This window comes from Meles meles, chromosome 2 (genome assembly GCF_922984935.1).
Source record: "Meles meles chromosome 2, mMelMel3.1 paternal haplotype, whole genome shotgun sequence".
Classification (NCBI taxonomy): Eukaryota; Metazoa; Chordata; class Mammalia; order Carnivora; family Mustelidae; genus Meles; species Meles meles.
Window position 1 is genome coordinate 89,590,436 of NC_060067.1, and position 25,152 is coordinate 89,615,587.

At 33.5% G+C, this 25,152-nt stretch overlaps 1 protein-coding gene across 10 annotated transcripts in view; it reads right to left on the reverse strand.

The window, feature by feature from the left end:
- KIAA1109 (KIAA1109 ortholog) overlaps positions 1-25,152 on the reverse strand; it is a 217,396-nt gene that overhangs the window by 66,128 nt on the left and 126,116 nt on the right. For 9 of the 10 annotated variants that reach the window (XM_045987369.1, XM_045987360.1, XM_045987353.1 and 6 more), the window contains 11 exons: positions 24,496-24,638; positions 21,594-21,813; positions 20,979-21,137; positions 18,035-18,210; positions 14,895-15,070; positions 10,423-11,129; positions 9,789-10,034; positions 9,219-9,312; positions 7,330-7,380; positions 4,173-4,379; positions 3,543-3,781 (listed from right to left, as the gene is read on the reverse strand). In XM_045987369.1, the coding sequence (XP_045843325.1) occupies positions 3,543-3,781; positions 4,173-4,379; positions 7,330-7,380; positions 9,219-9,312; positions 9,789-10,034; positions 10,423-11,129; positions 14,895-15,070; positions 18,035-18,210; positions 20,979-21,137; positions 21,594-21,813; positions 24,496-24,638 (2,418 nt within the window). The remainder of the gene's footprint in view (positions 1-3,542; positions 3,782-4,172; positions 4,380-7,329; positions 7,381-9,218; positions 9,313-9,788; positions 10,035-10,422; positions 11,130-14,894; positions 15,071-18,034; positions 18,211-20,978; positions 21,138-21,593; positions 21,814-24,495; positions 24,639-25,152) is intronic. The other variant, XM_045987382.1, reaches the window with a different exon arrangement.

A 25,152-nucleotide genomic window follows, 5' to 3' on the forward strand; every position in this document is an offset into this window, starting at 1 on the left:
AACAGAAAAAAGTTTCTTCACCAAATGTTGTATACAACTGTGAGTGGCCAGACAGATCATGACTGCTCTAACTTCTTACTAACTCCAACCAGGCAACTCAGTGACTATCACTTGCAGGATGAAAAGGTGGTGGCTACCACAGTGTAATTACTGTGTAATTACCATTTCTATACTACCACCAGCATTACCAAGTACAAACATCTAGACTGAAGTAATCCTAGGCCTCAAGTCATCCCTTATCACTAGTGTGGTCATTCTTTTGCTATTTTTGTCCCTTTCCTTCATTTTGAGAAGAACTATGTGTTCCTATCTGTCTAGATATTTGATATTACATTTACTTTGCTCCTAAATATTCGTATCTTCCTAGTTCCAAATGCCTATTTGGCTTTTGACCTACTGTCTTTGTTGAATCCTATATCACATGGATGCCCTGAAAAAATGGCCAAGATGAGTCTAATTTATTGTCAACTCAACAGCCAAAGGCCCAATACTTTTGACTCTGACAAATCTGGAAGCTCCCTTCATAGTGCTTCTCTTTCTAGTAATAGAAAGATCTAAACGTTCAGAAAAATCCCTCTCAATAAAGAAAAGTTAAAATGCTAGGAGTAGGAATAAAGATATACATGTAAATATATAAAAATACATATATGTATTTATATATATTTATATATGTCTATGTATGCACATGTTTAAATCAGTAATACAACTTACATTAATGGTATAAAGGAGAAAAAACATTTTAATTTCAATAGATGTAGGAAAAAAGCATCTGATAATATTCACCAGTTTCTCTTCATAGAAACTCTTAACACACTAAGAAGTCAATTTTGTTAAATTCCCTGATAAAGAGAATCTAGAAAAACCTTATAGCAAACATCACATTGATGAAATATTGATTTCTTTAAGAAATAAGAGTAAGACAAGGATGCCCACAATACCCCCTTTTCTGAACATTGTAGCAGAGCACAATAAGAAAAAGAAATAAAAATTCTTAAGGACTGGAAAGGAAGAAAAACAAAAGCATCATTTGCAAATGGTACAAGTATCTACTTAGGAAATTCTAAAGAATCTTGTTAGCACTAAAAAAAAGTTCATTATGGCACTGAGTATAAAATTAACATAAAAGGATCAAGTGCATTTGTACATCTTACCACCAGATTAGAAAATGCCATTTTACAAAATATCCCATTTGTACTAACTAAACAACAATAACAGTAACATAAGGTACCTAGGAATTTATGCAAATAATTATATTTTGTGACAGAGCCACAAAAACCTTAGGTTGAAATATTTTATTTTAAACTTTGTAGAAAAACACTGTAGAAGACCTAAAGAGACAAAGAAGTACATATTTGAGAATAGAAGAGTTAAATATTATATCAATTCTCAGTATTAATCAATACTGTCAATTCTCTGCCTGGGTTAAACGTCTGCCTTCGACTCAGGCTCAGGCTGTGATCTGGGATAGAGCCCCACACTGGGCTCTCTGCTCAGCGGGGAGCCTGTTTCTCCCTCTTACTCTCCCTCTGCCTGCCACTCAACCTGCTTGTGCTCTCTGTCAAGTAAATAAATAGAATCTTATATTCCCAATTCTCCCCAAGTAAATCTATGGATTTAATAAAATTCTTGTAAGAATCCAAATAGGTTTCTTCAAAGAACTTGACAAACTGACTTCTAAAATGAATATGAAAGAGTAATTAAAAATAATCAAGATAACTCCTTAAAAAAATGTCAGATAGCAATATGAGACTGTAAATAGGTGGTGCAAATAGGCCAATGAAGCATAATAAAGAACTTTGAAACAGACCCGACATATATCAGCACTTAAGAGATAACAATAATGGACTATGTATCAACCAAAAAAAAGGACAGATCAGTCAGTAACTGATGGTGCAGTAACTGATTAGACAAATGCATATCAAATTAAAGAAAAAAATAATTCCATATGGACTAAAAACTTAAAAAGAAACATTGAAAAACATTTAACAGAAAACATAAGAGAATAGCTTCATAATCCTGAGAAGATAAGAAATTCTTTAATATATAAAAATACATATCACCCAAGAAAATACTGGTAAATTCAATTACTTTAAAATTAAGAATATTTGTCGGTCAAAAGACAAGAAAGTGAAATAAGCCTCTAATGAGATGAAAATGTATGTTAAACCTATAATACTAAAAGTATAACATAAAACATATAAGGAATTCCTGTGGACAAAAAAAAATACAAACGATTCAATGGCAAAATGTGCAAAAAACAATAACCATCAACAGGCACTTCATAAAAGAAAACATATAAGGATATCTTAATAAAAAATCAGCTTAATTAAAGAAAAATAAATTAACATTGCAGTGAAATACCATTCCACATTTACCATACAAAGCAAAAATTTAAAAGTCAGAATATACCAATTGTTGACAAGGATGTGGAATAATGGGAACTCTTAATCTAATACAGGAAGGACAGTAAATACTGGTGAACACAAGTACTTTGGGAAACAATTTTGTACTTTCTAATAAAATTGAAGATGCATTTACCCTACAATCTAGCTGTAACACTCCTAAGTAAATATCCTTGAGAAACTCATGCACAAGTACTAAGAGATGTATGTGAGAACTGTAATAGCAAAAATATAAAATGAGCCAAAGATCCATCGACAGTAGAGTAGCTAAGTTGTAATAATCACTTAATGGACTATTAGGTGTTAGTGAAAACTGAATGAACCACAGATACATGAATGAATAGATGAATCTCAAACAAAATGTATAGCAAAAATTTTCCAATTAAAAAATACATTAGTGGGAGTTCATACAAATAAATTTCAAAACAAGCCATTTATGAGTATATAGTATATACATACATGGTAAAACTATACAGAAAAGCAAAGGAATGGGTAACACAAAATTTATGGTTAGTGGTTATTCCATTAAGAGTCTTGAAGAAAATCTGGTAGTGCTAATATTCTTTGAAGGAGCCTTCACAGTACTGGTAATGTTTTCATTCTTAGTTTGTATAATTGGTTGGTAAGGTCACAGTTCTTTATTATTCTTGAAACTATGTGTATATAACTTACATGCTTTTTATATATGGTAAGTTCCAGAATAAAAATACAGCAGCAAAAAATTTTTGGAGGGAGTATATAAGGATCACAATATCTTATAAAAGTAGCTATTTCGAAGAAGCCAAATAACCTCTGGTTTGCACCCAATTCACCAATGAGAAAATAAACCAAGTTATTCAGACTATAAAGAAATGAAGAAAGGTGGAAATTGATTTAACTTAAGTTTGATTAGAAATGGCCTCAATAGTTGAATAGCTCTGAAGAGTTCAAATAAAAAAGGGTCCCTGCTGGTCATTCAAGGAAGATGTAACTGGTATTTTTTACCTGACTGAAGCGCATCATTAATGAAATTTAAAAGTGCTCTCATTAAAATTATTTAAATTTTAATATAATATCTTCAAAACAAAATGTACTTTTCATCAAAATATTACTAACTTCTCAAACCAATCATAAATTTTAAGAGACTGAATTCATTGTTACCTGTCATTCCATGACTTCTCATTCTTCCCATTTTGTATTCTGCTTTCAGAGATGGTAAAAGCGCTGCTCCAATGGCTATACCATCTAACATGGCACTGAATTTAAGAACAATGGGCTTCTTTTCTAAACCTTCGGGTAACTGAGGAAATTCATTTGTTTCAATAGGAGTTTGATTAACACTTGTTGGAGTTTTTTCAGAAGGTAGGGGTGTTGCAATATCTTCTTTCATAGGCTGTGGGCTATAAAACAAAAAAATCACTTAAAAATATGTAATTAGAACAGCTACCATTTTATTCTATGAAATTACTAAAATTCAAAATGAAAAATAGCGAAAATTAACTGTATACAGAGGTCTTCTAATACCAGACCATCTTAAGACTTCCTAAAAAAAGCCACAGAAAAATGATGATCTAGAAAAGTAAACAAGAAATAATTAAAATACAAATGAATGTTATACTGTCAAGGCCAATGATATCCTTAATTTGAAACTAGAGTTAAGACTCATGTTTGATTTCAAATTCTACGACTTAAGCATTGTGCACTTTACTAATTCCTCTAAACTACTGTTAACACACCAAAGACCAATTTAAAGTATTACACAGAACCAGAGAACTTGAAGAAATAACTTACGCTGTAGAAGGCTGTCTGATAAGATCTGAGATCTGCTTAGATAGTTGGTGGGAACTTCGAACCATCATGCTATGTAAGGTGGCAGGGTGCTGGGGAATGTTGATGCTGATAGCTCCTACTTTGAACACGGCAGCATTGTTAGTCTTCAACCCTCTCTGGGCACTGTAGAGGGCTTGTGACTTGGCAATACTACATTTCACTACAGTTCTATTAATAAAGAAGGAGGAGCATTAAAAGAGAGCCAATAAATAAAGAGCAATGTTGAAAAAGTATTTTAAGAGTAAGACAATGCTTTTAAATCATTCAATGAAGTAAATGACTTAAGATTTTTCATGCATTTAAATCATATATTGAGGAAATACTTTATAAAAACATTGAAATATATTTATTTTATATTGTTTGCATTGAAAACCATTCTATATCTTAACAGAGTTTATGGAAGAAAACATGTATGTGCTTATAAGTAAAAGAATGAACACTGACATACTACATGTATACAACACACAAAATTCCATCTTTATTTTTCCTCTATTCAGAACTCTTTTTGCCCCCAGCTTATTTTAGGGATATGTGTAACGACTAAGAAAGCATAGATGCTGAATATCTAACAAAATACTCACTATACTTGCTATACTTCTTAGAATCTAATCAAAGGAATTCATCAATCATCTAATATGTTGGAAGAAATTAACAAGAAGGAAAAAATTTAACTTCTCTTTTCCATTTTTTTAAAATTTTCAACAAGTGTCAAAGAAATGTTAGAAGTCCATTTCATGATAAGTAACTACTACTTAGTTAAAAATTAGTAAGCTTCACTGACATAGACATAAAGCAGAGATACCATCTTTCTTGATTTCTTTTCTCGCTTAAAATGACTACAACAGTTCATTGAGCATGGTGGCACTCACTGAATTTTGTGAAACAATAAGCAGAAAGAAGTAAAGCAGAGGAATGACTCCCTCCACTATAGCTGTGGAATTCCACAGATAATGTGTGATGTATGTAGAAGCCATGATGAAGCCGTTTTCATGTACAGAATGCAAAGGTTCATGTCAATGAACTGCGCCACAGAGGGCCTGGTTAGTAAAAGAATACCTTCAAACATAAATATTATCTTTCAAATGGGCAAAAGATTCTTGACAATAAATAGATTTAGCCAAACAACATATAAAATGCAAATTTCATTTTAACTACAGGTCGGTTCACATACATTTATCTCTACTTAGACTGTAGAGGATTTGCTGAGAATTTATTTACAGTCTCAAGGATCTAAGCAATCAATTTATCACATTTAACTTATATTAAAATAAACCCTGAGAAGCGTAATAATGGCTCTATCAGAGGTGTTGATTATTTACAATGAAATCCAAGTATTACATAAAATTAAAAAAAATTACTGGAGAACTATATGGTTTTCTTCTACAAAGGCAACTATTTTTTCAGAGACTATCCACTGACTAGAAAAAAAAGTAATCTATGAAATTGGTCTAACCAGCATGAAAATAGATTTGGGGATACTGACTAGTTATTGAATTTGGAATCTTTTCTTAAATATTATAATAAATAAAGCTACTTTTGTCATAAATGAGATTTCATTTTAAATTCAATTTCAACATAAGCCAGAACACTCAGATGGTGCTAAAATGCAAATAACTTTTTACTTGTGAACAGTATCCATCTACTGAATGAAACTAAATATATAAAGAACTCTACCTTGTTGTCATGACAGTAAAATTCTATATCTATCTCACTGTTTTTTACCTTTATACAGCAAAAGTAAAAATGGAAAGCTAATGGGGCTGACTGCTCTCTTATTTTGGATCCTACTATGATATTTCCACTGAAAATTCTTATGTTAAGGACTTCAGGTGCTCTGTGCTGTCCAGCACCAGAGGGTCCCATTCACAGTGTAGTCTGTATAAACGATGCCTACCACTACAATGTGAGTGTTCTTTTAGCTGGACAACATGATAGACCTATCCTGTTCAAACAAGACTAGAAACTACAGAGGATGTCTGATTAACATTAACTCCTGCAAACTATGCGTGTTAAAGACATAAGGAGACCCAGAATGAAGAATTAAAGTTTACAAGCTGCTAGGTGAGTTATCTATTCATAATTTCATTCTTGAAGAGAGTTGTCACTTAATCTAGGTCCTACAGTATGTAGTGTGTATAAGACTTTTACACAAGAAAGAAGTGGTCAAAATCTCTCTGAAGAAAAGACTATAACAACATGTAGCACCCTAGACATGCCTCATATACACAAAAAGTTCATGGCAAATGACCAAACAATCTTGTTAAAGAATTCATTGACAGTGGTAGTTTACCCTCTTAAGGTTCTGATAGATCTATTGTGATCAGCTACAATGACTACAGTGCCTAATGAGGCAAGTACGTTTTCCCCATCTTTTTTTACTTCCTGAGTCCAGGCTATAGGGTCTTAAATGCAGGCCCCATCCTTTGCTATTCTATAAACTGAGTGAGTAGTCTGAGGATGTACTCTGGGGCTTCATTATCTCTATCTCCACCCCAATGCAAGACTCATGTAATGGATACTTAAATTACTGACAGTCAGTATAGATTACTACCACAAAATATCAGATATATTTGGGTCAAATCAAGCCCCTCAAAATATAAAAGCGCATACGGTAAAAGCTATACATAATATCTGTCAACAGAGTAGTAAACTCTCCTCATCTTATTTTTCTTTTAACTCTCTTCATCTTAATAAAACTATATGGTTGAGATTGTCATTGCTTTCACATATTAAGGTGTTAATAATTATTTTTGTAATTAGTGAAAGCTCATACACAAGTGAAACTTATTAGTTTCTATTATCACATCAGATGTTAAGAGGGATTTATGATAATATAAATCTTAACAGTGAGGTATCTTAAAAAAAGTACAAGCAACACATAACTAGTGTTAAAATCTTTCAATAAAACCAAGTGTGAATTATCAAAAGGTAGCCCTTATTACCTCTGTGTGTTCCTTGAATGTCAGTAAACTTTAATCTATAAAAGGATCTACATAAAAGCTACAAAATAACAACTACATACATTCACAGCCATGCAGATAATCTAAATATTTCTTTAAAACTATTCAATACTATGTTAATCACAAAGCCCATGGGGGAAAAAAATAGTATGACATACAGAAACTCTTGTTTGGCTGTGCTTGTAGGAGATGTAGGAAAATCCTCCAGTCTATAGATGAAGATTCAAGAGAAAGCAGGAAAACAAAAAGGAAGCAAATAAACATTCATACATAAATTAGTTACAGTATGATCAATCATCTGGAATGCTTTTCTTATTTCCCACTTTGTAAATTCTCCCTCAAAGAAACTTCTCAATTTTTTTTTTTTTTTAGATTCATTTCCTTTTAACTGAAATCGGAAATGAAAAACTAAAGACTAAATCCAGAACATCTTAACACTACTAGACTTTGGCACTAAATAATTAACTTTTATTTTTCCAGAAAAAAAGTTAAGGGGGCTTTACCTGTTTTTGTTTTTCCCAAAGGCAAGAAATATAACTATATAATACTTTTTAAAAATCTGTTTTATAAATACGTTTTGCAAGTCTAGAGACTATTTGAAGCCCTTAAGAGATAACAGATAATAGAGATAAAAGGTTCAAGAGGAAAGAGGAAATATGACACCTGAGACAACTAGAGAAATTTGTTATACTTGCTGCAAAAGTTAAAGTAACCACGGTACTTTCAATTTAGAGCCAGCAAAGGAACCATGGAACTGAAGGTCTGCAGTGACATTTAGCAGAAGCACAGGTTCAGACAACAATTCTGACTGTACGATTTTAAGTATTTTAGACACACACTTTTATCTTTCCGAATCTCAATTTATTGCTCTGTAAAGTGCAATAAAACCACCCCAGTTCACAGGATTCAGATTAGGATTAAATCTATGTGAGGCTCCTGGCTCACAATAGGTCCTTGTTAGGATTGCAATTACTGCATCATAATCCTTACTCCCACAATGAATTATCAGAAAAGATCTTGTCTGTCTTAACTTCTATAATTTCCTCGTCTTACCAGACTGCCTAGGAAATGCGATCTGGACCATGTAGGGCAGCTATGATGAAATATACTCTTTGGATCTAGGTTTACAGTTCCAAACTATCCCAGCAAGCCTTAATGAACCATTTCAAGGAAATGTTCTCTAAGATAGTTATCACATCACTCATGTTTAAAATATGAATAGAACTGTTACTAGTCAATACATGATTAATACTTAATTTTTATGCAGGTGCACAAAATCTTCTATTTAGTCAGTATTTAGTATGACAGATTCACTATAAGATGACAGAACATTAACTAGTTATAACATTAAGAAACAGCATATTCTCAAAATCTGACCTAAGTTATCAAAGCTGCTCCAATGAAAAGAAGTTAGGAATTAAGATATATACCCCCAAGCGTATGAACAAAAGTCAATGGTTAAATTCAATTCAGAATAGATCTAAGAGGAGGACTTAAAAAGAAAAGGTTAAGAGCAAAGAATCAAGAGAAAAGTGATAAGGTATGGTATACTCACTATTAAAGTTTACCTATATTATTTTACAAGTCTCATAGACCTTATTATTAAATTCTTTATATGAAAAATGGCAAGATACAATAAAGAATGGCATGAATTTGAGTAATGATTACTTAACCTAAAATCAAGAGACGATCTGTATTCTTTGACTAAAATTTTTAACTATGTAAATTATGTAAGCTTTTGCATGTTATATGTTTAACTGAAATTTGCATTATAATCATATTTTGTTATACGATCTTACAGTGTTGCTGGAGTCAGTTTTTTTGAGGGGTGTGGGGGTGGTAAACCAATTGTAGAAAGGGAAAAAAATTATTTTTCTGAAAACATTTCATTTGGTGATATTCTTAATGACAGAACTATAGTATCTGGTAACATAATGTATATACATCTCAAAACTCAGTATGTATGGGATTCATCCAATGAATTTTAACTTTTCTATAAAACTGTAATAAACAGTTTTAAGATAGTAATAAAAATTGACACACTTACTGTATATTTGGTGTAATCCCTTCAAGCAGCACAATATTAACCCCACCAATATGAGCAGTGGCACACGTCTCAGTCATCTTTTGATGTAAAACATCTTAAAAGTAAGAAAAAAGAATTATGTGAAATCTGGAAATAAAATAATTGTACTTTGTATTAAAGTTGCATTTTATCCATAATACATTCATTGATAAAAGATAATTCAAAAGTTTTATTTATAATAAAACTTAAATTATTTCTGAACTACTTAAAATATTTTTATTTCTATGCATCACATATATATATATATACACACATCTTATATGTCAAATTGGAATAATGACAAATATAGTTCAATATGCCATTCATGTATTAAATAGCCTAATAGCATTTTAAATCTTAGAAGTAATACTTGGTATAGAAAACATGGAAAATTTTAAACAATAGGAAAAGAAACTATATAAAGCAGCATTCCTGATCCATATAATAGGGAAAGTTCATTTTTTGAAGAAAAACTGCCAAGTAGGAATTTTAGAGACGTGGCATTGGCTTTTTTCAGAAAAGTAGAACTACAGTGTTAGAATGTCATCTTACCTTTCATTTTTTCCTTAAGTGTAAAGCTACCATGGATCCTCTTGAGTTCTGATTCCATTGTTAGCCCCCCAATGTCCGCCTCTAGGTGTGTGCGGTTCACCATGCCAATCCCAAACACTATGAGAGTAACATGCTGAGGTTCAGAAGTCACCAAGCTACGTTTTCTCTGTGTCTTAGTCAAACTATTACTGTCTTGTTCATTTTCAAACACAACTTTACATGTTGGCTCTGTAGGGCTCCGAACTCCTTTAAAAGGAAACAAAACATACGGAATATAAAAATCGAAGAACACTCCAAACACCATCTTAACCTTTCTTCATATTCCAAACCAGCCCTCTTACTCACCAAAATGACTTGTAAAATTTTTCAACATTTTCCCATGATCATACTGACAGTAAAATAATAAATATTTGAAAGCAGGTATGCTTGAATCTTTAAGACCAAACTGTGTATGGAAGGACAGGAAATGGGGTGGCGCATTATCTGACTGCCATTACTACCTTTTCTCCATGGATGACTGGCAATTTTCTTGGCATTTCAATTATTGACTTACAATATTAAGAAAACATGATCAACAACCTGTCCATTTTAGTATTACTGCTGTTCTAAAAAAAAATATAAAGATATCCATTACCTGCTGGTCCAAATGTTTCTGAAGACTTTTCCAATATTCCTGTTGGATCAGAGATAAGTGAATAGAAATTAAGTAATTTATACATATTCTGCCAGCACTCAGCTGAAGGCTCACTTTGTTCTGACACTGTAATTGAATCAGAGTCATCCATATGAATAGTCATATGGTCCACCACATCTTTTGAACCTTTCCTAGACACTTTTGAAGTTCTTCTTTCAGATCTTCCTAATGAATTTTTGTTTCGAGATTCCTTTTTGTTATTTTCATTGTTGGTCCGTTTGTTCTTTGCATTGTTTACTCTATTGCCACCATTCAGACTTCCTCTAGAACTGCGGCTGAAGTCAGACGAGCGAAAATCCCGATGTTTTCTGGTTTTGAAGGTAGGTGTTGGGGAGGCCGATCCAGCTGTATATCTGCTAAGTTTAATGTCAGTCTGAGTTGCTTTGATGTCATCTATCATTGTACTAAATTGATGAATAAGACGAACCAAAGCCATATCTACATGCTGGCTTATTGACTGACAAGAAATAGTAAAGTTACAGTGAAAGGTATTATAATACCGTTTGTTGAGATCATGAAAAGAAAGAGCACTGGTAGAGTTCTGAGGGGTGCACACAGACTTTTCCATTACAACAGCACTGATGCTGAAGGTTTCCAACATTAATGCTGGTTTGAACTCAAGTGGAGGAAGATTCACATGACCTTGTCTAAAAATGAGGAGAAAAGAAAAAAATGTCAAGACTTTATTTCCTTTTTCCCAGAGATGCACAATCTTTATTAGTTTGTTAGCAAAGAAACCTCCAAGGTAAAACATCTTATAAAACATTTAAATAATTTTAAGCAAGAGATCAAGTAGAATTTGCTTTCTCATGAGGCCAACCTTTTATATGTTGGAAACTAGGCCTTAAAACTTCCCTCTTGATCTTATTCCATAACTGACTAGTTAAAATCAGATTTATGTTAATTATTTCAGTGAAGTAATTAAACATTTTCCTTGCCAATATGGTAGTATACTCCAATGGTAATGGAATTTAAAGTCAATTATCGTCAATTAGGGTGCCTCCCTTAAACATTCTCTCCCCATCTGTTAAATACATTGTTTATAAATTTAATCTCACTGCATTTATATAAATTAATTTGCTATTTAAAATGAAAGCCTACTAGCTTACTTTGCCAAAATGAAAGTGGGGAGGAATACAACTGGAAAAAATGAAAAATGCACATTAAAAAACTATGAAAATTATTTGGCAAATCCTCCTGCTTATCTGAAAATTTTCATATAGGAATATTATAGTCAATTTTTATATTTAAAAGCCAAACTGTCACAGATTTCTATAAACCAGCTGCCAATAACAATAAACTACAGGCCACCAAAACTGAAAAAAAAATTATTTTTTCCTTCTTCTTCCATGTACAATATGAATGTATAGTCACATAGGTCAAATTTTTCTAATAGAAAAAAGAAACAGAAGCTGCTTTGATGTTCTCAATTTAACTTAAAGATTTTATAGAGAATAATTCTTTAATGAATATTGTTTTAAGAAAAACCCTACTTTGGAGTATAATCCATGAAAATGTACAAGCTCATAGTAAGGCTACAATCATTGTTAAGCCTGTAGTCAAAGAACGAAAGACTGGATTTTGATAAGTAGAATGGACAGGAGAGAGAAGGCTCAAAAGAAATTAAAATAATCCACAATTGCAAAAACAAGAATTGAAAATATCTAAGGGAAGTAAGAAAGTCTCAAAGAGAGGAGATTCAAGTAAAAGGAGGAAAAAACAGTGGTATATAATGAAGCAGTCACTTATGACAAAAGTTGCCATACAGATAAAGAGCTGGTGTGGGCACCGTAGAGACAAAGTTAAAATTAAATTTTAAAAATATTTATTAAGTCCCTATTATGTTCAACTATCTTGTCTAGGGACAGCAAAGATATGAGGAAACTGATGTTTCTAGGAACTTCTACATGCCAGAATCTATGCTAAATGATTTAATGTCCTGGCTTTACAGGATGGGATATATATGTTTACACAAGAAACTATAACCCAGTAATAATGTATAGTAACTAGCAGAATGAATAACATTCCAAATGTTGAGGAAAAAAACCCTGAAATTAATAACCAGGAAAAGTGTACTGTGACAGAAATCTCCAAATAAATAGAGTTTAAGGTGGAACAACAGGAGATCTGATAAATAAAAGCTAACCATGGACCAGTAACAAGAATGTAGAGTACTCAGAACTGATGTAGCAGTAGAAAATGAAAAGGAATGTTAAGTTCAGCTAGATCAAATGCAATAAGTTCAAAGTGAACTTAAATGCAGTAAGTTCTCTGTGAATAAAGTATGGTCAGATGAAGTTCTAGTCCATGGCAGGCAGTATTATTTAGCATTTAGTAAGCCAATAAGTAGGCTGTAACTATAATTATTCAAATACATATAATCTAATTATATATAAATTAATTATATCTACTGATGACACATATACTGTGCATACATATGTGTATATATATATATGAAAGTCAGCTATTGCAAATAGAAATACAAGTTTAGCACTGAGCTTTTAACAGTAATTACGGAGTATAAGTTCATATTAATATTTTGGAGTCTGAATTTATGATTCCAATGTGAATGGATTTCAGTTACCATGGTTTAGTCACATAACACCAGTTTCCTAATAACATGGTTTAAATCTTAAACTAAAATGTATTGCGAATAACTGCATCAAGTACAAACTTGCTGCTAGCTCTTCAGTCCACCAATCACTATGTAAATAACAGATGGACACCATGATCATTAACCGATCACATTATGTATGTCAGTGATTGGTCGATGTACATTTGTTATTCATTTCAAGCACAGACAGTAAAGCTTGTAATTGCGTTGCCTCCTCATGATAAATCCACGTGACATTTTAAAAAAATCGATAATCAAAAGGGAACTGGACAGCAAAGATAAAAATGCAGAAACAAAACAAAAAAAATGATAATGCCATGGTGAAATTAAAATAAAAGTAAATGGAGTTACAGAAGAAATAGCTAACTGCAGAAATGTTGATACTTCTACTGTTCTAGAAACTATACATACACAGCTAGAGGAACTCAGTGAAGGCAAACTTACTGGCATAAAGAGGAAAGTGGCTGTAAAAAAAAAAAAAAAAAAAAAAGGATGACAATATCCCAGAGAAGTGATAAGTGATGCTGGCAAAAAATTTCATAGTAAAAGGAACTCATAATGGTATTTCATGACATTAAAAGTACAAAGGAAAAAGTGTTGGAAACTCAGCGGTGCTTAGAATGGAGTATAGCATTACACCAAGGTACATAAAGGATGCTCTTTCTGCATTGCAAGTTATATAATAAGATAGCAAGGGCTATTCAAACTATCCTTTGATGAGAATTTTAGAATAAAGTAGGACACTTTAATTCTCGGTGTTTTTAATGTTTTAAATGATAATGTACTAAGTATTAGTTTTACTATATTTTTCATTTCCCTACACATTTATAATAAGCAGTAATAGAAAGTTTAATGTTTTAACAAACATTTTTTCCAGGTCACAAAACAAAGGTAATTTTCCCTCACTACTCTTGATAATCATTAAGGACACTTTGTGGTGCTTTGGATTGCCAGTCATTGTTACGGTGTGACACTACTATGAAAAGCAGTGACTGTCTTATATTTAACAGAAAAGACAAGGAAACTTCCATGTTCCTGTCATTAGAAAATCCTCGGATATCTAGACCTGAAATAAAATTTGAGAAAGCTGTATTTTTTATTAATAATTGCCATAAAAATGTTTACTTTGTCAAATTATTTAAAATTTTAAATAGAATACTTCAAATGGAAAACATATTTCACTTAGTTATATGTGTGATACATGTGCATTTTACTTTTAATTTACCACCCTGCAAAAACCTAAATTGGATGAAACCAAGAATGCCGCAAAACCTCTTGTCATAATTGCCACCTATATCCATATTCTACTATTCCTAGCTACATCAGCAAGACCCATGCAAAGTAAAATTTAATGTTCACAAAAAGATAATCAATTATTATTATGGGCATAATATCTCCTATTCAAACAGTAAGGAAACTAAAGAACTATCCCTGATAATAATGACGATAAAAGATGGTTCTTAACTTTCACCATGCTACATTTAGCATTCCTGTGTATTTGTTTCTCATGGCCATACTCTCAATATGACTTCTACCCTGTTTCTAACAGAAAATACTACAAGTTGGCTCAGAATGGAAGTTAGGAATAATTTTAAGTAAGATATGTAAAATTACAATGCAGAAGATCCTAAAAATTCAGCTACTACTGCAACAGTAAACAAATTCTGAGGATATATATAACAAATGTACTTTAGATATTAAAATTACTCTCATTAGCATTAGAGGAAAATAAAGTTAAAAAAAGATGTTATAACCTGTATACAACATTTTACACAAAAAGAACAATAACACAAGACACCTTCTTGCTCTTTTGCCTTTTCTCTCTTTGGCTGTGTCCGAATCCACAATATCTGCTCTAAGGCAGTCCAAAGTCCCTGAAAATGAAAGGTGTTCTCCGAAGTACATTCGGTAGCAGAGTGGCATTGCATCCTGTGACTGAATACCCGTATGACTGAGAAGAGGTTTGAAAACAACCTAAAAGATATAACACATTCATTAATTAGCTTAATTTATAATTCGTCATTTACTGTGGCTTTTTTCTTACCCTACCTCAATACATATATCATATATCAATGTTGTACTGTGACCAAAAAAAAGTACTTGTGTAGTAAATATAACTCTAATTGTACTTAAAACTTAACAGTATTTTTCAACACCCATTATGTGCAACTCATTCTCAAATTAATCACAAGGACAAAGATTCCTCCCTCCTGCCTAAGCATCTGAAAGGACAAGGGAAATAAAATTGTGAATTAATTTAAATCATTCTACGTCTTGCTTTTAAAAAAGGTATGAATAGGGGCGCCTGGGTGGTACAGTGGGTTAAAGCCTCTGCCTTCGGCTCAGGTCATGATCTTGGAGTCCTGTGATCAAGCCCCGCATCAGGCTCTCTGCTCAGCAGGGAGTCTGCTTCCCCCTCTGTCTCTGCCTGCTTCTCTGCCTTGTGATCTGCCGGTCAAATAAATAAATAATAAAAAAAAAAGGTATGAATATACACTGTTTCCATAAAAATCTGGTATATTAGAATGGTTTATCACCTTCCTATGTTAATATTAAAAATATTTCATATGTAATATTATGAACATCTGACCTCTTTTTAAATAGTATCACTTGGTTGTAACAGTCATTGAACATTTATTTTCTGACCAAAAAAACCCAAAACCGTCCTTTACATTTTAAGTACCATACAAGCTTATGGAAATAGATCACTCTGGTTATACCTCTTATTAACTGATTTTGTAGTCATGAAGAGGTAACCCAAAGAGAAGCAACTATATGTGTTCAGCAGTTGATCACTATAATCACTCTACTTATTCTTTGCTGCATAGTTCCTTTTCTTCCTTCTACATCCAAAATATAGTGCTATCCAGTACTGCCCGTGGGCCTCTTACAATCCTTTCACTGTATATCTCCCTTAGTGATATTTTTCTGAAAGTTAAATGATACTATTAAAATGGATAGGTGCCATTTATGTATTAAGACCTAAGTCTACATGTTCAATTATCTCTAGGTCATCTCATTTGTTTGTACTTGGGAAGACAGGCTACTCTTATGAAGGTCAAATGGCCTATAACAGAGAACTCCAACAATTATACACTAGAGTGGAACCATAGGGAGAAATTCCCTCTCCCATATGTACTTGCTTGGGATATTCTTTCTTGGGTTTTATCCCTTTCATTCTAATGGGAAAAACTTTTCCCTCTTCAAGGTCCAAACCAGCCTCCATCTTTTCTACTGTTTGTCATTTATTTATCCCCCATCTTGTTAATCCTCCATACCTATCAGAAACTTTGATTTTTTACTTAATTTCTTCTTTTTCTTTTCAATCCCAATTTATCATCCTGAATGACTTCTTCGACCATGGAGATAACTCAACCAACACTTCAGTTCCAAAGTTATGTGACTTCTTTTCCCCCCACAATCTTGGCTTCAACGCCATTTTAGCAACTTCCTAACACCTATTTCTCTTTTTACATCTGCTTTGAATCAATCTTCTTATACTCCTATAGCTGAGCTGCTAGCAACAATGAAAGAAATTATATAATTGCATTCACTGGTACCCTAACACTAACCTAAACTCTTAACAAGGCTCTCAGCACATCTGGCAGTCCTTTTAGAGAGTCTTGGTAAGCTCTCATTCATATTCACGCCAGCCTGTACATGTATCTATATCACCTTACAAAGCATTTTACTGAATTATTTAGTAATCCTGTTTCTGTATATTTTAGAATCTTATATATAAAACAATATAATTATCTCTAAAAATATGTGCTGAATGCTAATAACTATAATTGATGTAATCTATAGGACAAAACAACAATAAAAGGGTTATTTATTTTCCCACTCTCTTTTAGTAAAAAAAATGAAGTCCCTAAAAGCTACTCCAATGTATTGGAGAAATAAATCTGAAGAAAATTTAGAAGTGCCTGACACATTTCTTAACATAAAATTACCTTCTACTATAAGAGAAAATTGAAACTATCATCAATCTGCAAACTTATCTCTATAACTGTGAACTGTCCTTATTGCCTTCTTAGTTTCTCAGAGGAAAAAAGTAATTTTTTCTGTCTAAAACATCTGTCTCTGTGAGTGACTCTAAATTCCAACACTCTTCATCCCTCTCTAAATCCTGCTCTATCAGTTTACCCTTCTTTTTATCTTTTTTTCTGATCGGGACTTTCCTAATTTCTCCTAAGTATGCAACTATGGTGGAGTCTCTCTCATTCTGAAAAAATAACATCTCTTAATACCCATGGTCCCACTCACTCACTTGCCTTGTGATCACTCAGACTAAAATATACATTTAAAAGGATTTTGCTCTCCTTTCTTACATTTAATCAATTGAATAAGACCTCCATATTTTGCCATTTTTACCTTATCAAAGCCACAACCATCTAAGTTAAAAGCTTCATTTACCACTTATGTGAACTATTTCAATAACTTATCTTTTTACCTATAGTGTCTCTACTTCAATCCATTTAACACATTGCTACCCATATAATATTTTTACATGTATAGTTCAAGTCACTTGTTTTCCTCTGCTGTAAAATCTTCAGGGCTTCCTAACCACTCCCTCAGTGAAGTCTTAACGTAACATTTAACACAGCCTTCCAAAGGACAGGGTTAAATTTAGCTTTCTAGTTATGTTATTGAGCCAATCTGTATCTCCATATAACAAAAATGTTACTATATGAGAGAACTAATTATATACCACTCTTCTGTTTAATGCATATCTATCTACAGATGCTAAATTTGCATTTGTAATTAACCCATGTACTTTTAAAAGGCTCTTCCATTTTTGCATGAAGACTTTAGACAGACAAGCTCAGAAAAAAGATTTTCACTAGAATTCCAAGGTGAATATGACTGGACGGCTCCAGTTGCTAAGAATTATCTAATGAGGAGTTAATATATTTGCAGACAAACAGACTGGCTCACCTGTGCATCAGCAAGCTGCACAGCAGGAAACCCTTGGTTGGCTTCTTCTACACCTGCCACATCATCCTGACTAGTGCTATGCTGAGAATGTGTTCCATCCAAAGTATTCTGGTCACTAGATAAGACCGTGTTGAAATCTGAGGCTGAGGGTATTGTAGGAAGATTGGGTGCAACACCTAACAGAGTAAATGTTCAAGAGTAAAATCTGAATTATGAGGAAATAAAAACAACATAAAAGGGCACAGAAAAGTAAACTTATGAAGTCCGTATTATAGCAGTATTACCAGACCATTTAAACTGAATGAAGGTAAGAAACAGAACTTTTTGGTCATTTTACAGACAAGATTTAATAATAAAAATGAATTTAAACTAAAATTTCAGAAAATATCAGTCATCCTCATACATGAAGTCTGTATTCGAGCCAGTCAGTTCAAAATACAGAATTTTTTGGCCAGAAGATCTTTCAAAAGCATTTGCTATCTCATCAGTTTTGCACTGAGGAGCAGAGTTACAGACAGCAGCAGGGCAAAATTCACAGATGTCACAAAGTCCTACATATAAATTTCTTCCCAATTATCTTTCCTGAGGCAGAACAAAAATAAAATGGCACTATTTCTTTCCTCTGTATTCCCTTTATCCTCTAACTCCCCCAGGCAAAGGATCTGTGATAAAGATGAAATGTTCTTTTCTGGTTTTCTCAAAATTTAAACTGCAGTAGTGAGACTAGAGCTGGCAGAAACACTGTCCTTCTACCTTCTTCAACTAAGAGCCAATGATAAGAATTAGAATGCAGTCATAGTTAGGATCAGTTCCAGATTCAAGAGTGACCCACATACCAGCAAAACAAAGGTCTGAGTGGTAGTCACTTATAAGCACATTTCATAATATCACATTTTCTATATGAATAGAATTTGCTAGTGATGCAAATAGCTATCACATGGGCCAATTTCAGCTGCCTTCAGTACCTAGGATCAAAGTCTACTACACATATTCTTTAAAAAAATTTTCTGTAAAGAATATATGTATCTAAAAAAAGAAAAGAATATATGCATCTAATAAATTTGGAAAAATACCCTCCAAAAGAAAAAACAGAAAATGAAGGGTGGCACCACCTATGTTTCTGCAGATAGCCACTAACATTTCTTGGTGAATTCCCTGCCAGTGTTCTTACTGTTTATATGCATTATTTTAAATTAATAAACTGTCCTCATTGCCTCCTCAAAGGCAAAATCTTACTTTATTCCTTTTAGTACACCTTTAGGCTTAATTATTTAAGTAACTATAAGAGTGAAAGAATGCTAGTTATCGTATCTCAGTGGAATCTGAATAAACTAAAATATTTTCTGTATTATAGGCACATTATGCCATATTCTTCATATTTTTTCATTAATCTCCTTTTGGTATTTTGAAAATTAAGTCAGCCACATTAACTGGACATTTTAAACTCTTTAAATTATATACGATCTAGAGGACATGAACAGACATTTCTGCAAAGAAGACATCCAGATGGCCAACAGACACATGAAAAAGTGCTCCACATCACTGGGCATCAGGGAAATACAAATCAAAACCACAATGAGATATCACCTCACACCAGTCAGAATGGCTAAAATTAACAAGTCAGGAAATGACAGATGCTGGCGAGGATGTAGAGAAAGGGGAACCCTCCTACACTGTTGGTGGGAATGCAAGCTGGTGCAACCACTCTGGAAAACAGCATGGAGGTTCCTCAAAATGTTGAAAATAGAACTACCCTATGACCCAGCAATTGCACTACTGGGTATTTACCCTAAAGATACAAACGTAGTGATCCAAAGGGGCACGTGCACCCGAATGTTTATAGCAGCAATGTCTACAATAGCCAAACTATGGAAAGAACCTAGATGTCCATCAACAGATGACTGGATAAAGAAGATGTGGTATATATACACAATGAAATACTATGCAGCCATCAAAAGAAATGAAATCTTGCCATTTGTGACAACGTGGATGGAACTAGAGGGTATCACGCTTAGTGAAATAAGTCAATTGGAGAAAGACAACTATCATATGATCTCCCTGATATGAGGACGTGGAGATGCAACATGGGGGGTTAGGGGGATAGGAGAAGAATAAATGAAACAAGATGGGATTGGGAGGGAGACAAACCATAAATGACTCTTAATCTCACAAAACAAACTGGGGATTGCTGGGGGGAGGTGGGGTTGGGAGAGGGGGAGGGGCTTATGGACATTGTGGAGGGTATGTGCTATCGTGAGTGCTGTGAAGTGTGTAAACCTAGTGATTCACAGACCTGTACCCCTGGGGATAAAAATCCATTATATGTTTATAAAAAAAAAAAGAAAGGATGAATACCCAACTTTTGTAGCAACATGGACGGGACTGGAAGTGATTATGCTGAGTGAAATAAGTCAAGCAGAGAGAGTCAAGTATCATATGGTTTCACTTATTTGTGGAGCATAACAAATGACATGGAGGACATTGGGAGATGGAGAGGAGAAGGAAGTTGAGGGAAATTGGAAGGGGAGGTGAACCATAAGAGACTATGGACTCTGAAAAACAACCTGAGGGTTTTGAAGGGGCGGGGGTGGGAGGTTGGGGGAACCAGGTGGTGGATAATAGGGAGGGCATGTATTGCATGGAGCACTGGGTGTTGTGCAAAAACAATGACTACTGTTATGCTGAAAAAATAAATAAATAAATAAATTACATACGATCTCACATTTGACATATCTGTCTTTCCACAAGAACACCAAGTGACTGCTTACAATTCATACTGAATTCTCAATTCAGTATTATCAAAGGCATTTCATAAATGGGCAAATTTCAACTAAACAGTATTAAACATTTGAGATGTTTAGAGCATTCTGTGAAAAATAGAATTTTGTTAAAATTAACATATGTCCCTTAGACAGTTAAGCAAAATAACATTATAACTCAATACCTGATGGAAGACTATTGTGTGCTGATTTTGTAACAGGAGATTCCTGTACCACACTTCCACGATTACCCACAGCATTTGACATCCAATTATAGAAACTCACAGATGATGGCTCAGAGAGCAAGGGATGTTCAGATAACATATCAGTGGCCATTGTATTTCCTGAAAATAAAATTTTATTGAGTATAGTATTACTTATGTAATAAGCAGAAAATGTGATTTATGTAATTATTTTTTAAAAGTCAGACTAAATTGTTGTTTGCAGATGTTTTCAAACTCAGTGCACGATGTTCATATTTGGATATTGAGGCACCAATAAATAACTTATTTTAATATAAAAAGAAGAAATTCACTGTTGGATGGTTTAAACATCATACCATACCATGACTAGGTTGATAATAATATCTAATGCTACAATTTAGAAATGCAAACTAAGAGTATGAAGACACCAGAAGTTACAAAGAGAACAGTTTCCCAGAATACTTTTTCAAAGATGAGGTATAAAATACAGATTAGGTATGCAACCAAAGTATAAAGCAAAATAAACTTAAGTTCTGTTTTTTGTTTTTTAATTCTCACATAGAAGTAAACTTGTAATTGTCAAAACCAAAGATGTACCTGCTCTCGTTAGGGAGCTGCTTTTTACAGCTGCACTACTTCTTTGAGGAGTCCCTTCTAGGAGATTGTGCAAGCTTGGGAAGCTTCCAGTCAGGTAGCTAAGCAGGCTCTCCTTCCTTGGACTCTCCTTCACTGGCATCCCAGCACGGCCAACATGCACAGGAGAATCTGTGGCAGTGTCCCCACTGGTATAGCTCAAAGAATGATATGGGTGAATACCCTACAACAGAACAACATAGGGCTCTTTCTTATGCTTATAAAAATGACTGCTAATAACAACCACAACTAGTACTGTTATTACTGCTAGTTACTATTCACATTAATACCAAAACAGATTGTGCCTACTAGGATTGTGGTGAATCTCAAATATACATAAAAGTGTTTTAAAACTTTACAGTACAATACAAAGGACAGCCTTTATTATCATTCACTTATTTTAACAATGAATTATTAATTCCTTTTGAAATCTGAAGAGTGTGTCTGGTGGCAAGATATCGATCCCAAAATTCTTAATACTATACTACCCTTGTTGGTACCCTGATAATGAAAATCTGTAAGAGATTCTTTGTAGAGTTCTTTTTCTTTCTTTCTTTTTTAAAATATTTCATTTATTTATTTGACAGAAAGAGATGGCAAGTAGGCAGAGAAGCAGGCGGGAGGGGGGGAAGCAGGCTCCCTGCTAACAGAGATCCCGAAGTGGGGCTCGATCCCAGGACCCTGGGATCATGACCTGAGCCGAAAGCGAGGCTTTAACCCACTGAGCCACCCAGGCGCACCTCTCTGTAAAGTTCTAATATGCCAAAAATCATTTCCAGCAATACTCTGAGGAAAAATAAAAAATTGCAGAATTGCCCATCTCAATCTGTTCTGACACATCTAAGGTTAGAATTTCAGATCAGTTTAAAATCATACAAGAAAAGACTATATAGACAGAAAGATCCTGAAAAGAGGAGATCTGAAACAAAGAGTTGTAATTCAATTTTTTGGAGGACTTCTATAATTCATAAACAAAGGAATGTTTGTGGGCTAGGAAAAACCATCAAATGGGAAAAAAAATCTGAGACTGATTAAGAAGTTGAGAATTTAAAAGTATCCTGGCTTCAAACTACACTATAGAAATAGAATAAGCCTAATAATTCAAACTTTTAAAAAATGTATATTAAACGATTACTGAACGTTTTAATTAAAAGAGCAATACCTTAAACAGAATAAAAACTTTAAAAGCACAAAGACAATCTAATAAATTGTATCCCCTGAGCTCCAGTCTACTAGATTCCTTCCCCTAGAAGTACTCTTGTTTCTTGTCTATTCTCTTTAAATAATTTATAACTATATAAGCACATGTACATATTTATCTTTGTTTAAGACACAGATACATATTGTCCTACGTTTTGTTTTTACTTTAATCTAGGCATTTCGGTGACCATTCCCTATCCACTTAGAGATCAATTTCATCTTTCTGAGGTCTTCATGGTATGCATCTCTGTGTCAGGGGACACTAGTTTACTGGCCCTCAAATAGTCATTTATATTGGTTCCATTATTTTCTTATTATAAACAGTGTTGTAAAGAACATTATTGCACATGTGTCTTTGGGCATTTATGAGCATTCCTTTCTTTAGAATGAATTCCTGGGCATGAACATACTGGGTGAAAGAATCTTACATATTAAATTTTGATACAGATTGCCAAATTGGTCTTCGAAGAGTTTGTGACAATTTACACTCCCACCAGTACCGCAGAAGAGTGTCTGCTTTCCCTTATCTTCATCAACATACACCATTCAAATGTGTTAGTGTTTTCAATCTGATCGGTGGAAATGGAAATCTCACATTTTAACTTACATTTCTTTAATTTTAAGAGGATACATGTTCATATTTGTGTATTTCTCTGTGAACTCCCCATTAACTAATTTTCTACTTGTGTTAGTGATGAGAAAAAATATCTTTATATATGAGGAAATTAGTCCATAGTCATATGTCTTTCTGTTTTGTTTATAATACATTATTTTTTCTGTGTAGAAATTTTATATTTTAATACAGCAAAACTGTTAGTCATTTACCTTATGGATTCTGAGCATTAATGTAAGTCTATACTGAAACTTTCAAAGAAAGTTAAAATATTGTCTGTCATTTTCATTGCTCAGAAAAGGAAACTAACAAAACATAAATAACCCATGACAACAACAAATAACTTACATACTTATTACGTGCCAGGTATTGTTTAAGCATTTTTCATGTATTAACAGTTATTTTTTGGCATCCATATTCTGGAAAAAGTTACTGTAATCTCCATCTTACAGATAGGGAAACTGACATGCAGTATAGTTAAAAATTTGTTCAGTCACAGAACAACTAAGTGTCAGAGGCAGAATTGAAACCAAGGCTGTCTGGCTCCCAAGGTGATAGTTAACCACCTTGCTATTTAAATGTCTTACCAAGCACTGGATAAGTTTCTTAAAGCAGCATAATAATTAAAGTCATAAAATAATTCAATTCAAACTGTTATGTTGCTAATCATGTTCAACTATAAAAATATTTATTATTACTCAATTATTAAATTATTAATTCTTGAATATAAAATATTCAATATAAAATACTATTTGAATATTTAAATTTAAATACCTAATATTTGAATTTGAGATATCAGAAATTTAGGTCTTCCCTGGAAATCTACTCTAACCAAAAAACAACAATAATGTACCTTTATTTATTTTTTTTTAAAGATTTTATTTATTTATCAGACAGAGATCAAATAGAGAGGCAGGCAGAGAGAGAGAGGGGGAAGAAGGCTCCCCACCAAGCAGAGAGCCTGATGTGGGGCTTGATCCCAGGACTCTGGGATCATGACCTGTGCCGAAGGCAGAGGCTTTAACCCACTGAGCCACCCAGGTGCCCCTGTACCTTTATTTTTAATGCAGAGTCACTATGGGTATGAGTCTTAGAAAGTTTCCTCATTATCTCAGCTCCAGTTACAGGTCCAGAGCCACCAGGTGGAGGACGGTTGGCTATTCCTTCTAATAGCATTGTGTGTTCACTGACTGTGGCTGAAACAGTAAAAAAGAATAAGTGGGCTACAGATTATCATTTTCTTGAAATATTAACACCACTGTTCCTGGTGGTATAATTACACTCAACTTTATATATTCCTTGAGTAAAAGGGAGATCATATGATAGTTGTCTTTCTCCGATTGACTTATTTCACTAAGCATGATACGCTCTAGTTCCATCCACGTCGTCGCAAATGGCAAGATTTCATTTCTTTTGATGGCTGCATAGTATTCCATTGTGTAAAAATTAAATTAACTAAATTTCCTTGAAATTAATTGTGGAATCTGCTATATTATTTTTTGTCTTTTTTTTTTTTTAAGATTTTATTTATTTATTTGACAGACAGAGAACAAGTAGGCAGAGACGCAGGCAGAGAGAGAGGAGGAAGCAGACTCCCTGCTGAGCAGAGAGCCTGATGCGGGGCTTGATCCCAGGACCCTGAGATCATGACCTGAGCCAAAGGCGGAAGCTTTAACCCACTGAGCCACCCAGGCAGGCCTATTTTTTGTC